Source organism: Hippoglossus stenolepis, chromosome 6 (assembly GCF_022539355.2).
Source record: "Hippoglossus stenolepis isolate QCI-W04-F060 chromosome 6, HSTE1.2, whole genome shotgun sequence".
NCBI lineage: Eukaryota > Metazoa > Chordata > Actinopteri > Pleuronectiformes > Pleuronectidae > Hippoglossus > Hippoglossus stenolepis.
The window spans coordinates 26,847,853-26,866,819 of NC_061488.1; the positions used below are offsets into that span (position 1 = coordinate 26,847,853).

Sequence of the window (18,967 nt, forward strand, 5' to 3'; positions counted from 1 at the left end):
TAGGACTTTGGATGTGGTCTTTGAAAAGATGTCAGTAATTTCCACCTGGGGAGTGGAAGGTCCTCAGTCCTCCATCTTTATCCTGGTCTTGAAGAGGGACCCTTTGAGAAATTCTAATTTTACAACCTGAATTGTTGTAGTAATATGGTTGTTTGTTGCATTTTATAAATTTGCTCTTTTTTTCTGTGTGAGGTAATATACATAGATAATAGGTTGTATTATTCCATCATAGAAGTATACAAGAAGGCTGCAAACAACAATTACGTTCTTTATTAATTCAATAATGATTCCAAATTAATCTTATGTAAATTGATCAACTGACCTCACAAGTAATCAGTGTCACATCAGGCCTGGGAGACTGGTTGATGTTAAGATGCCTCCGGTGCCTGTCAGTAGGGGCCCAGAAGCCGTTGTGTGGAATGACACACACATTTACAAAAATATCTTTTCATCAAACTAGATACTAGATACTTAACTTAGTTTTGACCACATCTTTGTTTAATATTACTTGCTTTTGACTTTATACGGCAGCATACATACAAAAAGTACTACTGTAAAGCACTTAGTAATGTGGATTTTGAAACATGCTCTACAAAGTTTATCATTACATTATTATAACTTGAATACTTTTGTGTTCTTTGTTTCATAGGTGATTGATTTAAGTCAATTTATAAAGCTTTGTTCTGTTTAAACTGAATATCTGTTTGCTAACTGTTGAACGTGGTTCTCCTCCCATCAACTGTGCTTCAATGTGGCAAAGATGGATTCATAGACTGCTCAAGGACCAGAAGTGGAAACTCATCAATGTTAAACATGATCATAGACACAATCAGGGGGATCACTGTGAAATTTCATGGGGGCTGTAACGACTCTACAACCGAGATCACAATCTCACATCATATCTAGACGCCAACTCACTGCCTCCACAGCAGGAGCAGAATGTGGACCTCTCACATCTTTACTACTGCAACAAAACAGTTTTCTCCTTTTCACAATTAACACTATATCAAATGTTAACCACTAAATATTATTTAAGTAAATATTAGGGCCTACTGTATATTCTACAAATATTCTATATTAAACCAAACTGCAAGTGTGCCATGACTATTTTAGTCCAATTATGTTCAAGTTAAAAGTGTTAATAGTCAAAGGACAGCTTACTAAGCTCGAGATAATTAATAACCCAAGACTGTAGATCCCTCAGAGACATGCAGGTCAGATATGTGGGAACATTTTAGCCCACCCTCGCTGAAAATATAACAAAAGGAAAAAGAAACAAATGAACTTTGAATTTGGAGAATCCTTAAATATGATAAGTTATTTGAAGGGCTGGGAATCTGGTATTTTTAATATAGATCACAGTGCACTGGAAACAGTTTATTAGTGGGTATCAAAAAGTTAATTTCAGATTTATCTTTAATAAATGATTAGGACAACAATCAAAACATTTGTTCAAAAACTCATTGTCCACACAACAATTACACAACTCAATACCTAATATCATTTATTATAGTGTAATACAATAATCATGAAACACAGAATGTGGATGATGGACATCCTACTCCTCTCCAGCAGACGGTAGAATGATCTTGTTTGGGTCGTAATAGTTCTCATCTATGAGAGGAAGACCCTCCTGTTCTCTCTGCAGGATCACACGCTCAGCCTCCCTTCTGGCCCACTCCCGCATTCTGGAACATTCCCACAGGAGATACAGTCAGGGAGTGGAGGGGGTGAGAAGGACAGAAAAGGAAACTTGTATATCTACAACTGTTAAAGATGATCTTTTATTTTCAGCCACTGCGTTTACTGGCAGGCCAATTACAACAGAATAATGCCACAACAAGTCTTTTAGATACATTTTTTTTGCCTATATTGGAAAGTCAATGGTAAAGATGTTGTTGTTCTTTTAGCTCTTTTATCTATAAGTGGATTCAGCTGTAACCTTTGCCATTACTGTTGTAATAACCATAACAATAATAATTTGAATTTATATAGTTCTTTTCAAGGAACTCAAGTCATTACATGTTTATTCTATATTATGTTAGTCTGCTCTGAAATCTTTACAGTCAGGTGATATGCAAAAACACAACAAGAAAAGAATGAGATCTTTCCTCTGTCCTGAGAGGAAACCATGACTCAGCAGAGCCGTCACTACCACCACCGTCGCGTGTTGGTAAATATAACAGCCGATATGATAAGACAATGAATGGGGGACTCACCCATGGTCTGGTAAATAGTGGATAAATGCTGATCCGATCACAAGAGTCAGTGAGATGCCAAAGAAGAAGGCCACCCTCATGTTCCACTCATCCACCACAGGATCACTGGAGAAGCCATGGTAATCTGGATTCTGACAAAAAACAGAGCAACACATATCAGCAGCTGTATAGTGTGACACTTGTGGAATAAAAGGTTTTTATTTTCAGATGGCAAGTGGATTTTTGGGAAACAACATTGATGTGTGCCATGACTACCACCAGCTAGGGGAACTTTTGGTACTGACATACTGCAGCTTTCATATTCACTTAATGATGAAATAAGACACTATCACAGGCTGACTGTTGCACTCTGCATCCTCCTGACCTCCCTCACAAACTCTGCTGGGAGAGAATAATAAATAATGACAATGAAAATGATGCCTTAAGACAAGATCATTTCCAATGGTGGTAGCTGCAAGTCAGCCTGTGCAGGTTGTGTGCCCATGAGATAAGCAGCAGTGAGGCAGTCCATCTAGAGGCCTGAGGACTTTCCTGCAGTTCCACACATTGTGACTCAAACAAGGCCACCCCTAAGAGGGCTGATGACCAGTATATACACAAGAACTGCGGTGACTAATGCGTTGTATTGAATTGCTGTTTGATCACTTTCCTCCTCCAAACATGTATGACTGTAGGAGGACATCATTGGCTCAAACAGCGCAGCAAGTCCATTTTAAGAGGTTCATTTTAAGTCTGTCTTGAAAATCTATCACAGCAAGGTTATTAGTTTGTCTTCATTTATACACTCAGTTTCAGAAAAGGAGTATTATCAAACACACACTGGATTCCAGTTAACTTCCTGGAATCAGGGGGAGTGTGTGTGTACATGAGAAGAGATCATCTCACATATTATTTCAGCCATTTGACTCAACAGTCACAGCTACAGAGATATAACCAAAGCTGCGGTTCACAGCGGGCCTGTGCGGTGCAGTGTGACCGAACATGGTGAATGTCCGCTGGGTAAGCATTGTGTACATGACAGCCTGTGTCCCCCACACTTCATGGAGAGAGCCGAGAAGGACTCACCTTGACGTACTGGCTGACCTCACCGTGTCCACCCTGGTCCACCGTGGGGTGCAGCTCCGTCACAGCGGGAGAACCGGCGGCACCGCTCGGTTTGGACTGAGAGACAAACCTTGCCGGCGGACGAGCAAGTAACCGGGGTAGAGCGGGGCCGAGCCGTGAAAGTCGGGTCAACATTATGGCTGTTTGTGAAGACTGTGCTTGACCCGGAAGCGGAAAAACAACCTTTTACTCCGCTTCTTCTAAATCTCCTACAGGTTGAACGGAGCGTTACCGCTACCACGAGGTAAATGACGGTAATGCACCCAGTAGACCCAGCATGGTCAATACTGATTGTCATCAATGTGGATTCTTTTTTAAAGGGGACATAGCATGCAAATTCCACTTTGTTAGTGCTTCTACAGGTTAATGTGGGTATCTGGCATGTCTACCAACCCAAAAACTCTGGGGAAAAAACACTCGCGCGTTTTGTTATAGTTCCTCTAAGTCAGAAACGTCATGCTTGAGCGGCTCGAGCTTCCTGGGTTTTGTGTCGTAACAAGGTACTGGAAGTCTCCTACAAGGTCAGCCCGCGATTCTGCTTTCTCCGCTTGTTGTTGTACCCGTTGAATGTCGGGGTTCGGGGTAAATGATGGTCTTCATAGCCCCCCACCTCTCTTTCTCTCTCTGTCTGTCTGCTTGTGTGCTTGTAGTGGATGGGCAGAGGGGGACATTTAATTATGTGATTGGGACTGGTAATTATGTAATTAAAACTCCAGGACAACAGAAGGGGAATACAAAGTATGGGATGCATATTTGATAATTTATATCATATAAAATATGTAATTTATATCGTTTAAAATCATGGGGGGAGAGGGGGAGGGGGGAGCTGGCTCATTCGCATTTAAAGGAACAGGCACTCAAAACAGGTCACTCTGTGGAGGGCTGTTTTATACAGGGTAAAAAGGGTGCTGTTTTAAATGATCCTTGTGGTATTTTGACCAAAGTATGTTACAGACATTTCATTAAGACCCCAAGGAACCATATCAACTTGTGGTAAAATGGGCATGCTATGTCCCCTTTAAAACAAAAAATAGAAACGTTAGAACATCTAATTTGATTTGCTGGGATTTTTAAATTAAGTTATTATAAATGACCACTTATTTTTCTGCTTTAACCTTTTGTAAAATTACATTTGGTCTCATAACTGAGAAAATTCGAATTTTTCTTAAAATCATTTCATAAAACTCGCCAGTTTTTCAAAACAAATGTAATTTTTTAAGAACCAACCCGAGATTCAGTATATTTCTGAAAGAATTATCACTTTATTTAAATTGTTTGAAACTGATCAAATCTAGAAATCCCTATTATCATATTAATGTGTCAGTAGTGTCAGTTAATCTCCAGACAGAAGATGAAGTATGTTTAATTCAGTTTAATTTTAATTACTATTTACTTATTTATTTTAGAATTGTCTCACTTTTGTCTCATTGTCTCATTTTTGTGTTTTTGCATATTTATGTATATTTAACTTTTTGCTTTATCTTACATTGTTGTTGTTGTAAATGATTTTGCCTGTTGAATTTGTATTTGCAATACAAAAAAAAAAAGAAAAACCATGTCAGAACATGACTCTAAGATCATAAGGAGTCCACATATTATTATAGTGTAATGGTGTATGGGAGACTCCAGACAAAACAACAGTCTTTTGACTGTATATAAAAGGTCTTAACTCAGGTTTGATTGACCGGGTTCTACAATAAGTCCTTTTGAACACCTTTAACATTGTTAAATGTTTCATGTTAAAGGTCCAATGTGTAAGATTTAAGTGAAAGGGATCTATTGGCAGAAATTGAATAAAAAATTATCCTAGTGATGTTTTCACTAGTGAGTTTCATCTAAATTGTACAAATTATTGTTTTCTTTACCCTAGAATGGGCCCTTTATATTGACATCGGGAGCAGGTCCTCTCATCCCTGTGGATTTTCTTCTACAGCCCTCGGGTCAAACTACATCGATTTCTCCTTCAATCCATGTTAAGCTTGAATTGGTAAATGGGCTGAATTTATGTAAGTTTGTTAATTGGAACAACCACCTAACACACTTCACACTACAGGTCACATTCATAGTGCTCCTGTATCACATCCTATTGATACACTTATGACGCAGCTAACAGGGAATTTGCTGATTCAGAACACTTGCAGATCGAACCATGACCTTCCAATAAGTGGACGAACTCACCTGGTCCACAGTTGCCTCATATTGTGTGGGATGTAGTGAACATCGCACACTAGAAAGCATTTGCGGAGATCTAGAGAGTGTGTACAACTTTGGTTGAACAGCGGCCACTGTGGCTACAAATGCTAATTATTGGATTATGGGAAATGTATATGTTTGATTGATTCAACATTTCTGTGGTATTTTTTTCTTCACAAATGACAGTCTACTCTAAGAGTTTGCTGAAGCCAATGGTAAATCTAATGTCAAGCCAACACAACAAACAAGTATACATGTTCAGCTCTGTATCTAGCAGATGCTGCAGATGTGCCATCAGACCTCTACTGCAGTCACCAAAGAAGCTCCAGGTATTTTCAGCCTGTGTGAATGAAGAGGATTATGATCTATACTCCAAATGTATACATTTTATATAACCTATCAGATTTCCGTCAATTTTTTCACTCAACCCAAAAACACATCCTTCACGCAATCCTTTGCACTGATTATTATTTATTTGTGTCCAATATACTATCGGTAACACTGTTGTGTGTTGTATGATTAAAAAGTTTTACTTTGTGCACATATATAATTTAATGATATAATCAAATACATTTTTGCAAATGCACATATTGTGAGCTCATAGTCCACCTAGTCCAGTTGTTTCAGTTCTTTTTAAATATGCTATTAAATACTGATGTACAAAAGGAGGCTGAACCAGATAGTACGAGTAATAACCACAATAATCACACAGGTCTTTCTAAAGACATGAGATCACTTGCACATGTTAGAAGTTTGCCTTTCTGTCAGAAAACCTTTGCACGAGGTTCATGTAGTGAAAGGATCAGATTTAACACAAACCATGTTCTGTTCCTATACATAAGTCATCTAATAACCTAAACTTCACCAAACCGTACTCGAAAACTGAAGTTGATACCAGAAAAGCTTTGTAGCATAAAGCCCTGAGGGCAAACTTCTAGCAAAAGTATTTCACTTCAGCCCTCTGCATTACAGATTACTAAGCATACACAACAGCAGAAAGAACAGAAGAGTCAAGACAAGCCTTCAGTCTTAAAAGTAAACAGTGCTGAGGAAAAAAATGAATCTTCAAAAAAATCTTAACACTCCCTGATGTTGTTTCCCAGATTTTCCCATATGACTGAGTTATGTTGAAATCCCAAACATCAACAACAAGCTGGGAGAAAATCTGTTTGTGGCATGACAACAAAATCAGCAGGTGCACCTCTGAGGATTTATTAACTAAAAACTCTGTGTTTGACTGATTCTTTAAGTTATGCAGCACATCATCTACATTATTTTAACCGAGATCAATATGTGCAATGATCAAGGCTGAGCCATGTCAACATTTTCTAATCACTGTCAAACAAACACAAGCTAATATTATGATTACATGAGCATAGCACTCCTGACTGCTGACTTTGTTGTGTTGCAATTGGAATATCTCAATTTAATATTTAAATTAGCTCTCAGGGTCTTTCAATTATGCAAATAAAAATGACATGAAAGGTTAAGTCACGTTTGACATTTGATACAATTTTGGACCAAATGGAGACACAGGATCAATAATTTGGACTCATAGATTAACTCAATTCAAAATGTGTACAAATGTATTTAGACTAGTTTTGACTCAGTAGCTCAAAGAAAAGTATAACATAAAAAATATGGACACTCATTTTTCCACATGTCCTGACAGACATGACATATTGAGATAAGAATCTTAGAAGTATGCAGATTCTACAAAATGTTGTTAGATGCTGTTTTACCCTCTCTCCTAAATGAACTCTGTAGTGAACACCATGCATAAGAGCTGTCACTGATACAATCCAGTCACATTGTTTCATCGATTTTTTGGATCAGCATGTGTGATGAACTTACGTAGACAAATGTTAAGAGGACAAAAAAAAATAAAAAATCAAGGCTAGTGATTCAAACAAGTGAGGCACTTCTCTTCCAAAGGTTGTAAATAGGCTAATATTTGTGTCAATGGCTACGTCAGGTGGTATCACATCATCTTCTACTTTAGAATGTCTATGACACTGAAGAATCAAATGTTAACATAATGAATATACAGCCAGGACTTTTTTTTCCAATTTCAGTGATCACACGAAGCAAACAGACTTTCATGTGTGATATTAGCAAATGTGCATTCAATGAACACAGACAAAACACAAAAAGTCAAACAGTCTTTGGCAAACAGCAATAACCAAAGTGCTGAAATGATGACCCGCCTTTAACTAAAGTACAGTACTTTCTTCATGACTGTTGTAGTTTGAATGTATGAGTCCAGCATACATACAGTGTATGTAGATCCACACCAAACTGCTCCCTGCAGCTCTGCACAAACACTACACAACTTCACCTCATTGTGTAACATGACGACATAAAAGATCAGCCACATTGTCCTGTTATAACCACAGACACCCCAGCTACCGACCTGGATATGACCTTGATTGGCTGAGTCACATTCAAAATTGAGAAAAAGAGAAACAAAGCCAAAATAACGGTGTAAAGATTGTTTAGCTAAAGTGCCCCCCCCCCACTTTTGACCATGTCACTGATTCATATTAATTATACCCAAATTTATGGAAACCTCAGCCACATGTCTCCTGTACATCATCTACCATCACCTGTTGTTTCACAGAAGCAGTAAGAAAGTTTAATCATCACACAAAATTAAAAATGATCCAGCTCATGGCAACAAGAGGACCAAAGGCTGAAAGACATATTCATTAATTCTGGCTCATCTAGAGCAGAGTGGTATCAATGGGAATCTTTAAGTGGAGGAATGTAGGACTCTTCTCTCTATCTTATCACATCCACATGCAACAGCACTTGGGAAGAGTAAAAGTAGAAATCCAGCAGACACTGGTTCACAACAGCTTTTGAATTAATGCTCCAGACCACAAGTTTGTATTTTCAGGTACAAAAAGTTCAGGGACAAAAAAGAGAAAGAGCTTGAACAAGATGCAGTTCAAAAGGATCTTTGTTGGACTCATGCATGCTTAAGTGATCCTAGCTGCAACCCAAAATTGTGATAAAGGCTCCAAGCCCAAGCTGAGATGACCCCCGATGACATCACTCTGACATCATCATCTTTGTTTTATCATAATAGACAAACGTACAGAAGCAAAGCAAATGGTGGCAGGGCTCGGTCAGAAAGGTGAGGTTAAGTATGTGTGCTGGCTATTTATGTCATCAGTTTATTTTGTGACTCACTGACGACTTAGAGCTTGGTTGATAAGATGAGTCGTTTCTGTAAAAGTCCTTATGAATAAGAACTATTCAAACCGTTACTTTCAGTATATCAGAGTGTGGAATTCCCTTTTGTTTTTAACTAAAGAAACATGAGTGTTTTAGTTAAGACACGTTTGTGGCTTATAGGACATAACATAAGTTTGTAAACAAAGTTTAAAAAAGAGGGCAACTCAGGTTAAATGCACCAACTCAGGTTAAATGCACCAGGTGGCTAAACTGTTATTGGTTCTGGCAAAACTCAGACAGCCCAACTATCTGACACCTGAATCACAGGGTTTAAACATCATGCATCAGCAACAACAGAGGACATGAAAAGAAATGAAGCTCTTTCATCAAGGACAGACCTCCATTCTATTAACTGGAAGGTTTTAGGAGAAAAATAAAAGATAACAATGACTACTGACCAAAGGAATATAAATACATATTCAAGCATACACAGAATGAGAAGATTATTAACAGCCCAATTCAATTAGGAAGGCTGGCTAAAAAGGTGGACACCTCCAACAGGCCACAATCAGTCTTTCGCTGAGGTTGGGAATCTAGTGTTGATGGAATCAGGAAGCGGGGGAAAGGGAAACTTGAGCTGTTGGGGAGGGAATGGTGGTTGTGAGGTTATAGGTTGAGTTTTGAAATGATGACTGAGGCGAGGCTAAAGGGCTGTAAATAGGCCTGGCAGAGATGGTTGAAGAAGGGGAGTGTTGCACAGCGGTAATTGTTGTTGGGGAGTCAGAGCTAACCTCATCCCCTTCCTCTGAGTCCCACACTTCACTCTGCAAGTAGTCTGCAAATAAGGCCTTGGCTCGCTGCAGCACCCTGCTAAGGTTGTGGCGGCGCACTAGCCGATCAAAGTGCATGGCTAGCTCATTGTAATCCAAGCTGTTCTTGATTATGTGGTCTCGGTGCTCCAGCAGGATGGACAGGCACAGAAACAGCATGAAGGGATTGCCTTTGCCGAACTCTTGCGGAGGCGGCAGCGAACACGATTTGATGCTGGTGGTCTCAGCTTTCAGAGAACTGGGTGTGTTAGCTGCGGTGCTGGGAGATTTGTTGCCTGGCGAAGGAAGATTGTTGGTGGATGACCTGCTGCCAGACAACGAGGGGCCTCTGCCAAAGGACAAAATAGGTGAAGAGAGAAGGGATCGATTCTGAGGGTGGGAGGGAGATGCAATAGATGTTTTTGCAGTGGGGGTTGTGGGAGAGTTGATCCCTGTATCGCTTAGCACTTGGGCGACGGAGGTCAATATTTTTGGAACAGTGCTTGGTAAGGCCTCTCTCCCATTGTTTGTGGATGGGGATGTGGACTTCGGAGGTAAGTCTGGAGACGCTCCTGGCCAGCTGGAGGGGGAAGCTGAAGATGTCAGAGACACAGATGAGCCACTTTTCCAAATAGGTAGGCCACTATGAAAGAGGTGAGGTGATGATATTGGAGAGAAACCAATTTCACAGTTTTTTATGAGAGGTGTTCTCTCTTCTGGATCCCCCTCACTATCAACTGTAGACTGGCGACTTGGGATGTTTGGTACCGACTTTGAAAAAGCCAAACCCTGTGGTTGGTCACCATCTTCCATATCAAAGCTATCTTCATTTCTGGCAGTATAGTATTTAAACTCTCCAAAACTTGTTTGCTTTTCAAAAGGAGCCTGAAAATCTGACTTTACCAGACTCACTTGATTAATGTCACAATCACTGCCCTCACTTCCTGTTCCAGCACCTACATTTTGCCTGTCTTTTTGTTCTATGACGGCATTCCTGGTCGCATCTGCTTCTTCTCTTGAAGGCCTCAACATATGTCTCCTCCTCTGCTTCTCTTTTTGTTCCTTATCATCTCTGAGGAAGGTCTCGACTGTCTTGTCTTTGTAGGTCACAGTTTCATCAGCGTCTAGTGGCGGTCCAAGAAGCTCCACTTCGGTCTCAGGCGGATCCGGAGGCAGGGAGCTCCAGGTGACCTCAAGCATCCGTAAAGCATCATCAAACGCAAATTCTCTCTTGAGCTCCAGGAGCAGCCAGCGGTAGCAGAAGAAGAGGTCGTCAGCTCCTCGGGACACCAGGTAAGAGTAAAATTCTGGGTCCGAGTACTGCAGAAGCAGCTTTAGATGCTGGAATTTAATAGACATGAGTTGCCCATCTGGACGGAAGTTTCCCTCCAAACGCTTCATTATGCCACAAAAGCAAATGAAGGCATGCGCCTCATTGTCCATTACTGCAAGTATAGGGGAGGCGATATCACTCATGCCTTGACAGTATGATATCTGAAAAGCAAGACATTCACACATTATACATAGTTATACAAGCCTACAGTTCAAAAACAAAATAGATTTTTAAATCATGTAGATATACACATGCTTTTATGTATAAAATTAGCTTGCAAATTATGGGAAATATTATTCATTAAGAGAGAGTAGACCATGGGCCTCATTTATCATGCATGCACTCGGATTTATCTGTCACTGATGGCGTCACTTGATTCACTTGTAATATCTTTATGTATGGCAGGAAATCAAGTGCTTGCTCCTTGTGGGAACAGTTGGGTTTCTATATAATATTGTAAGTTATTGATCTTACGATGTAAAGTGCCTTGAGATCATTTATGTTGTGATTTGGGTATACAAATACAATTGAAGTTAGTGTGGAAATGGTGAAAACGTTAAGGAACTAAAATGTGAACTACAGTAACAACTCTGGAACACATGTAAAATGACACTCATGTCCATATGTCTGTTGACCTGATCTAATCCCAGGATGCTACTTCTTTAAAAAGCTGCCGGATCTAAACTTCATTGTCTGTGATATTTTCTGTCTTTATATTTCTCATTTACTATTTTTTTCCTTCATTTTCTTGTAAATGCTGAAGGTTAGGGGAAGGGTCGAATCCTGTGGTGCTGTCGGCCACCATCCCCCACCACAACCCTACCACAGGTATAAATGACAAGACCTCACTACCAACCTGTGGGTGTGTGATGGCAAAAGTGGTGAGCAGGTCTGTAAGTGCAGTCAGATGTGGACTGTCTTCTGAGCCAGCATAGTAAGGATGAGCCCGGTCGGTTCTCAGGACGTCTTTGAGAACATTTCCGCGAATAAATTCAAGGTCCTCATGACTGACCCGGGCTGTCCACTCTCTCTTCAGCTGGTCATACTCCCTTGTCTTTCTCTTCATGTAGTCCATTCTTTCCTGTCCACTCAGTCCATCAGGGTACACATTCAGGAGGTACCGCCACACAACCTTACACCACAGCAGACAATACAGACGTTATTCCTTTATTCCATCGTAAATGACCAGTTATTATTTAAGAATTGAATGCATGATTTATCATGTCATATATGAAATTAAGGCACAAGCAAAAAACATTCCATTTTTTAGAGAAGAAGCCAGTTTGTCATTATCACAAACTACATCATCATTTATGACAAATGATTACGAACAAGTCTGCTTACAATTGTTTTGGTTTCTTTCTTTGATGATGTACTATGCCAAGAACCACAACTACTAGGTTTGAATAACCCCTTTTTCACCAAGGTATTTCCAGGGCCAGTTCGGAGCCAAGTCTGGAACCAGTACTTTGTGTTTCGACAAAGAACTGGCCCTCGGGGAAGAAAAACTGGTTCCAGGGTGGCACCAATTTCTTGCTGGTCAACAAGAAAGAACCGCCAACGTCTGTGAGCCCATGTGTGATTGTCTGTGTGTCAGCGCGAGTGAGAGAGGAAGACAGTGAGCGAGCTAGCATTGTCGTGGAACCAACTTAGAACCAACTTAGAACCAACACTTGCGTTCGGTTTACTTTTTTGGAAAAGGGGTAAAATAGAACCAGAATTGACAAACGGAATGGAAAACATAATCAATTAAATTCCCCTGACATCCAACCCTGATTGTCTGGAGAGCGTGCTGTAGATGAATCTCACCTTGCGCAGAGAAGGCTCCACACCACCATGATAGATTCGCAGTCTGAGTTCCTCGGGTCGTGTCAACTGGCCCTGACCATTGAGGTAACTGTGAAACTCAGCATCACTGAGAGGAGGCTTGAAAGGCTTGATCTCCTCCCCATAAGACCAGCTCAAAGCTTGCTGGACCTTGGACAATGTCCGGCCCATCTGAACACGAGTGAAAAGAAGCACATTAGGAAAGAGGGTACAGTTTAAAAAAGACTATATGAGGAAGCTAAAACAAGGTGAAGAAACCTGGGACAGTAGAGACTGGGTGAAAGGAAGAGCGGCGGAGGCCAGAGACCTCGTCCTCTCTGCAAGAAGCTGCTCAGAGCCAATCACGTCTTTGGGGCTTATGATGTCCCAGTCCTCCATAACAGGACCTGTGGTTGAACAAAAAACAGTTTTTAATCATCTGCTTTATGTCTGAACAGCTGATCTAAGATCTTAATGGATGTCTTCACTGTGTAAAAACTAGATGTCTAAACAATTTCTTCAGCTAAACTCAAGTAAAACCAATAAAACTTCACAGCACATGGCAAAAGAAAATTCTGCCCTCTGTCAACATGTCAAGCCAGTTACAGGGAATCTTGGCATCTGGTTTGACTGTTATTTAAGTTTTAGTCACACACCAGAGAGCGTGGACAAACATGTGCTTGTCAGTTTGTTAGCTCAATTTGGGCTTCCGAAGACAAAAGGACCATTCTACGTGTCTTTATGTCATCAGATCTGGACTACTGCAACAGCACTTTACGTCCTGAGGCAGTGAAACTATTTAGCCCAGGAAATCAGGCCATTTGTCTGAGTCCCTACCTAAGAGAAACTTTTATCAGACATACTTTCCTGTTTTACTGGAAATTTTTAATTTTCTTTTAACTGCCTTTTTGACTTTTTTAACTATTGTCCGAGGAATAATTAAATCTGATAAATTAATGACTTCAGTTTCATTCTTTCCTTCTGAAAAACTTTGTATTCTAAACTATATTTATTGCTCTTTAAATAAAGATTATTATCATTACCTATATTTTATGCCCTCTATAGATATTTCACTACTATTATGAAACAGTGAGAATCAGAATTAAGCACCATCGGCTGCTGGTGCAACCCTTGTAGTGATTTGTTCCTGCAACCCACCAACACCTGATCATTAATATAGGCTGTGCATGGGTGTTTTGTACATTGTACATTGAAACTGTTTTTGTTCTGTGTAATCATTCCACTCTTTTTTTTTTAAAGATCCCTTGCTAATGCACTTTCCCTGGAAGTGATGAGACAAAATCCACAGTTTTGTGCAAATCTCAAAAATACCCCATTAACTTCTTCAGGAAATGCAAACTTCACTTTTGGATTGACCCTCACAGTCCCCTTAATCTATTATTCTAAACAGTGACACAATTTAAACCTGCTGAGGGGTTTGCTTTGCAAAATAACTCTTTCTAACTGCTGCTGGCAGCTAACCTTCAGAAACAATTCTCTTGATCTACAATCCACATTTCTCTTGGTGCTATCTAGACTTCCCTTTTCTGTTCCTCATTTTCCTTCAATGCACTTCAGTCTCCTCTTCTGACACGCCCCTTTCAATGCACTCACAGCTCAGTGGTTCCTTCATCTCTTGAAACATGGGTTAACTTTTAAGGACTCCATAAGCTCTTGACAGCTGCAGCTTCAGCCCAGTATATCAAAAGATCACGTTTGGAAAATAAAGAAGTAACCCTCAATAACTAATATAACATATTCCAAATCTATTTCTTATCATGTAGTATCTTATGTCCCAACTGGATTACTATCTTAACTATCTGCTGCCGTTTTAAAATGTGAACGACTTGAGGAACATTTCACTCATTAATCAAAGTCTTTTACAGTTTATGTTAATAAATAATGTACATGATGACAATTGTATGAAGACGTCACATTTCGCTTTAGTATATTCATACTTTTAGGTTGTGTTATTTGGTGTAAGGAAACACAGGTGTTCTCACTGTCTTCTGAAGGTTTTATGTCCATCTTGAGCTGTAGGTATGTTTTGGCTGCACTGACAAATGCAACATCCAAATCCGAGTCTGACACCAGAGACTGATACATTTCAGCACCACTCCTATCCCGAGACAGGTAACTGATCCCAAAGCTCCGCTTCCTAGTTTGAGAGAGGAAAAAAAGGAAATGCTGACAAAAATATTGTAATCTTGCCATGACAAAGTCTGACAATATTTGTGTCTGTACAACAGTTTAGTCAGGGGTGACCATCACTCTTACCCATTCAAATCAAAGGCTCTGATGAGAATGTGCTGCAGAACCTCCAGTGATGTTATCTGAGGATCAACAGCAAAGGACCGAAACTCCACTGGAAGCACCCCATCACATTTCTGAAAAGCATCACAAAACTCAAGCTGAGGAAGGAGGTGGCAAAAATATCAGTCTCGATTCCAAAATATCCAATACAATATAAATCTACAGTAATACATATATAAAGTATACAGTAATGCACAGATATAATACATAGAACATTGTCTATGAGCTGTTACTACAAAATACTAATATTTAGATTAGATTAAACTTTATTGTCATTGCACATAGTACAAGTACAACGAAATGCAGTTTAGTAGACAAATATTAGAATACGGTGCTAATGAGGCAATATTTATATGTAAGGGATATGTGATTTAAGGTGCTGATCAGACAGCATTTATAGGTGAGAGTTTGTGTCATATATTGTAGATGAAAAAAAAAGCTATAATAAAAGAGCAGCATGGTCAATTATTTACAGATACATTACATTACATGTCATTTGGCAGACGCTTTTATCCAAAGCGACTTACAATTAGTGCATTCAACATCTATGAGGGGCCATTTAGGGGTTCGGTATCTTGCCCAAGGACACTTAGGGAAGCAGATGGGAAAGACTGAGGATCGAACCGCTGGACCTTGTGGTTGGAGGACGACCCCTCTACCCCTCAGCCACAGCCGCCCATATGCCAGATATGGCATATATGAGTATATACAGATGCAATGAGAACAGTATAATATATATAAGTATATTAAATTATATTAAATATATATAATAATGTGTGCAAAAGCAGGTAGGGGGGGCAATGAGTAAATATCATGTGCAAGACAGGTGTGAGGGGGCCTGAGACCCGAAGTAGGTATTGAGTGTGACAGAATAAATATGTGCGGAGAAGCAGTGTAAGCCCATGTATATGAAGGGGAGTGGGGGGAGTGAGCTAGTGCTGGGTTATACAGACTCATAAGGTCTCATTCATTAGGAAATGCATAGATGTCCAAATACTGACTGAAGGCTCTGACAGAGGGAGGGTTCAAGTCTCTGCCTGTGGAGCTAATTTCTGTGAATAATCTCATGCAGCAGCGTCACTTTCTTGCAAAGTCCCCTCTACACAGTAATATGTCCCCTCTTTTGGAGTTCCAGTGTGTGGCGGTTTATAATCGTACTTGACCGTGCATTTTTATTGGTGTAAATCAACTGAATACACACTGAACCTTTAAGTCCTTTGAGTATTTGCAGCAAGTCAGACACTTCTCAGATATCAGACAGAGCATCACAAGGAACAGGAAACACTGGAGCAGCCAGACTTAACAGATGAGGAGCACTCTAGTTTTGTGTGAGGGAGGTCGTCTATCTGAGACCATCAACCTGTGACACAGATGCAGAACCAGAGCCTGCACTGGACTGTGGAAAGGTGGGCTTCCTCTGTTCTTGCGCATCGCTTTTAGTGTGTTTATTTTTTTTACTCATTTCTTATATTTGTCTAAACATCCAACTTATATCTATAGGGAGCACTAATATTGTATTTGTCTTTACATATGTGCTCCATGTGAGTGTTTTGTATGTATTTTGTGTATCTTTCAATTCTTCAGTAATTTTAAACAGCAGCTATTTTATTTCAGTGTGAAATCTCAGGTAACTACGATCATGTGACCAGAGCGATTTTACCTACAGGATGTTTGTCAACAAGAAACCTGACTGTGTGTTGTTTGTCTTGGGTCATGTGACATGTGTTTTAAAGCAAACTACAACACATAGTGAAGCAGCTAAACGTCAACCCTGAGCCTGACCTCATCATGCCTCTGCTGACAGGTCATGTGTGACGTCACCACGTGTTGTCCCGTGCACGCGTCTGCTGAGCAGGCAGGTGACGTCAGCTCCAGTGTGTCTGTGAGTGTGTGTGTGTGTGTGTGTGTCTGTGTCTGTGTCTGTGTGTTCACTGCTGTGGATTCAGTATCGATGGGATATTGATAATGATCGATCAGACAGTGTCAGGTACATGTTGTGTTATCATCGGCCCAAACACCGGGATAGACAGATTTCAGATTGTAGCAATAACTACGATAATGGCGGTAAACACAACGGTAACGTCACGTCGCCTCTTTCTCGTTAACAACAGTATTCTGTCGCCAGAGTGTGAATCACTACAGTTTGTTATGAGCAGACAAACAACAAGCAGGTGAATAAACAGCACAGCGGGCTGTCTACGTGACCAGCTGACGGACGTGGACTGGTTGGCCGTCCTACCTTGACTCTGACACGGACCACCCCTCTCTCCTCCTCGCCTGCCATCTTCAAGAGTCCGTGCTGGAGCAGGATGTTTGTTCTGGGCTTTGTTTTGCGTCTAAGAAGGAGACATGGTGATCGATAATATGATCGGAGCTAGCGCTGCTCCACTTCCTCTGCTTCGTGATCTTCTTCTGCACTCGGTTAATCAGAGGCCCCACAGCGGCATTACCGCCATCTACTGGACACACCGTGATCAAGTCAGCACAAGTCCATTCCAGTCTAACGTACTTTTCTCTGTGAACTTTCAAAATTGATCAATTGGCCCATTCTCCCAAAGGTGGAGGAAATGTATTTAGAGGTGGACCCTCGTAATGAGACAGACGAAATATTAGAACACATGTTTTTTCATGCTCTGTTTCTAACAAATTATGGCTGTTATCACTCGAAGTAAACAACATTCTGACCTTAAACATTTCACACTTTATTTGGATTTGGATTTGAATTATCTAAATTCATTTATTTCTGACATGGTTAACCTTTATAATCCTAATGGGTAAATATCATATTCATTGTAGTAAATGGAGAAATTCTTAGCCATCTTTTTGGATATATGTAAATTCTTGTTTATTTGATGTCCCCCATTTGGAGCTCCATTGTGTCAATGTTAGTAATCACAAGTGTGTCTTTGAATATTTGCTCCTTTACCCCTTATGTGTGTGTGTGTTTGGTTTCATATATTTGTCTAAATATCGCCCTTTCATAAGTTTTACAACACTTACATTGCCTTTATCTATACGTATATGTTCTCTGTCAATGCTTTGTATATATTTTGTGTTTGTTTCAATAAACTTTTTTTTTCTGTGACCAGATTAAAAACTGAAAGTAGGCAAGCCTGCAGTAACAGGGGCATCCCCATTACCAAAATACTATGATTGGTATCTTGGGTAGAATTACTCAGCCAGAGAGTTAGCGAGACAACACACCAGAAAAGTGGAATTATTCTATTCTCTTTTTTTTCACAAGAAGCAAAATCAGCTACACAGTGAACACTACCTGAAATACATGGACTGAACAATACACTATTAAAACGAACTAAGAAAATATGCAATAAACCTACTTCTCGTTCAGTCTCAAACAATACTGTTCACATCACAATACTTTTTCCAAAGTATGTCACTGTATTTTTGATGGTAATGTTTGATATTGAGTGAATATCTGCCAATAATTTCCATTTGTCATAATTCAGGTGTTATCCAGAGTATTAAAAATGTTACAAGCTGCCTGTTATATTTGGCATCAGCATCAGGTGGGGCAGATACAGGCTCCACTGCACACAAACACTAAATCAAATTCTTTCTGAACTCCTAGTGTTGGGAATTCTCTGAAGAATCACAGACAGGATGTGATGTATCAAATGTCTTTACTTAATCTTGCATGGGGAGAGCATGGTTGTTTTCTGAGGGGATGATCAGAGTGTCTTTCCTTATGTACCTTCAGGTAAACCAAAGAACAAAAGCTGTTGACCTCATGGTGCTTGATTCAGACATTCAAGTGTTATTCATGCCTTCTCAGCACAACCCTTCGTGAATCTGACAGATAGTTTTCTCAGAAAGTTCTTAAGGAGAAATTTCCTATAGGTATTGTATTATAATTGGAATTATATTATTGGTATTATGCTGTTGGTGAATGAGGTCCAATGACTATATAATTTGATAGCAGTAGACACTTGACTTGACTTAAAAACAATTATTTCATCCATAATTTGACTTATTATATCTCTGTCACCATC

At 39.9% G+C, this 18,967-nt stretch overlaps 2 protein-coding genes across 2 annotated transcripts; both read right to left on the minus strand.

The window, feature by feature from the left end:
* Nucleotides 1-1,478: 1,478 nt before the first annotated feature.
* Nucleotides 1,479-3,517, minus strand: ndufb11 (NADH:ubiquinone oxidoreductase subunit B11). The gene is made up of 3 exons (XM_035158026.1): nucleotides 3,285-3,517; nucleotides 2,220-2,350; nucleotides 1,479-1,688 (listed from the first exon to the last, which is right to left on the minus strand). Exons 1-3 carry the CDS (start codon nucleotides 3,456-3,458, stop codon nucleotides 1,559-1,561), a joined length of 435 nt encoding a protein of 144 aa, XP_035013917.1. The 5' UTR covers nucleotides 3,459-3,517; the 3' UTR covers nucleotides 1,479-1,558.
* A 2,453-nt stretch (nucleotides 3,518-5,970) lies between these two features.
* tbc1d25 (TBC1 domain family, member 25) lies at nucleotides 5,971-17,383 on the minus strand. Its single transcript, XM_035159821.2, has 7 exons — nucleotides 17,197-17,383; nucleotides 14,922-15,031; nucleotides 14,648-14,802; nucleotides 12,924-13,051; nucleotides 12,648-12,836; nucleotides 11,695-11,970; nucleotides 5,971-10,999 (listed from the first exon to the last, which is right to left on the minus strand). Exons 1-7 carry the CDS (start codon nucleotides 17,239-17,241, stop codon nucleotides 9,305-9,307), a joined length of 2,598 nt encoding a protein of 865 aa, XP_035015712.2. The 5' UTR covers nucleotides 17,242-17,383; the 3' UTR covers nucleotides 5,971-9,304.
* Between the last annotated feature and the right edge of the window lie 1,584 nt (nucleotides 17,384-18,967).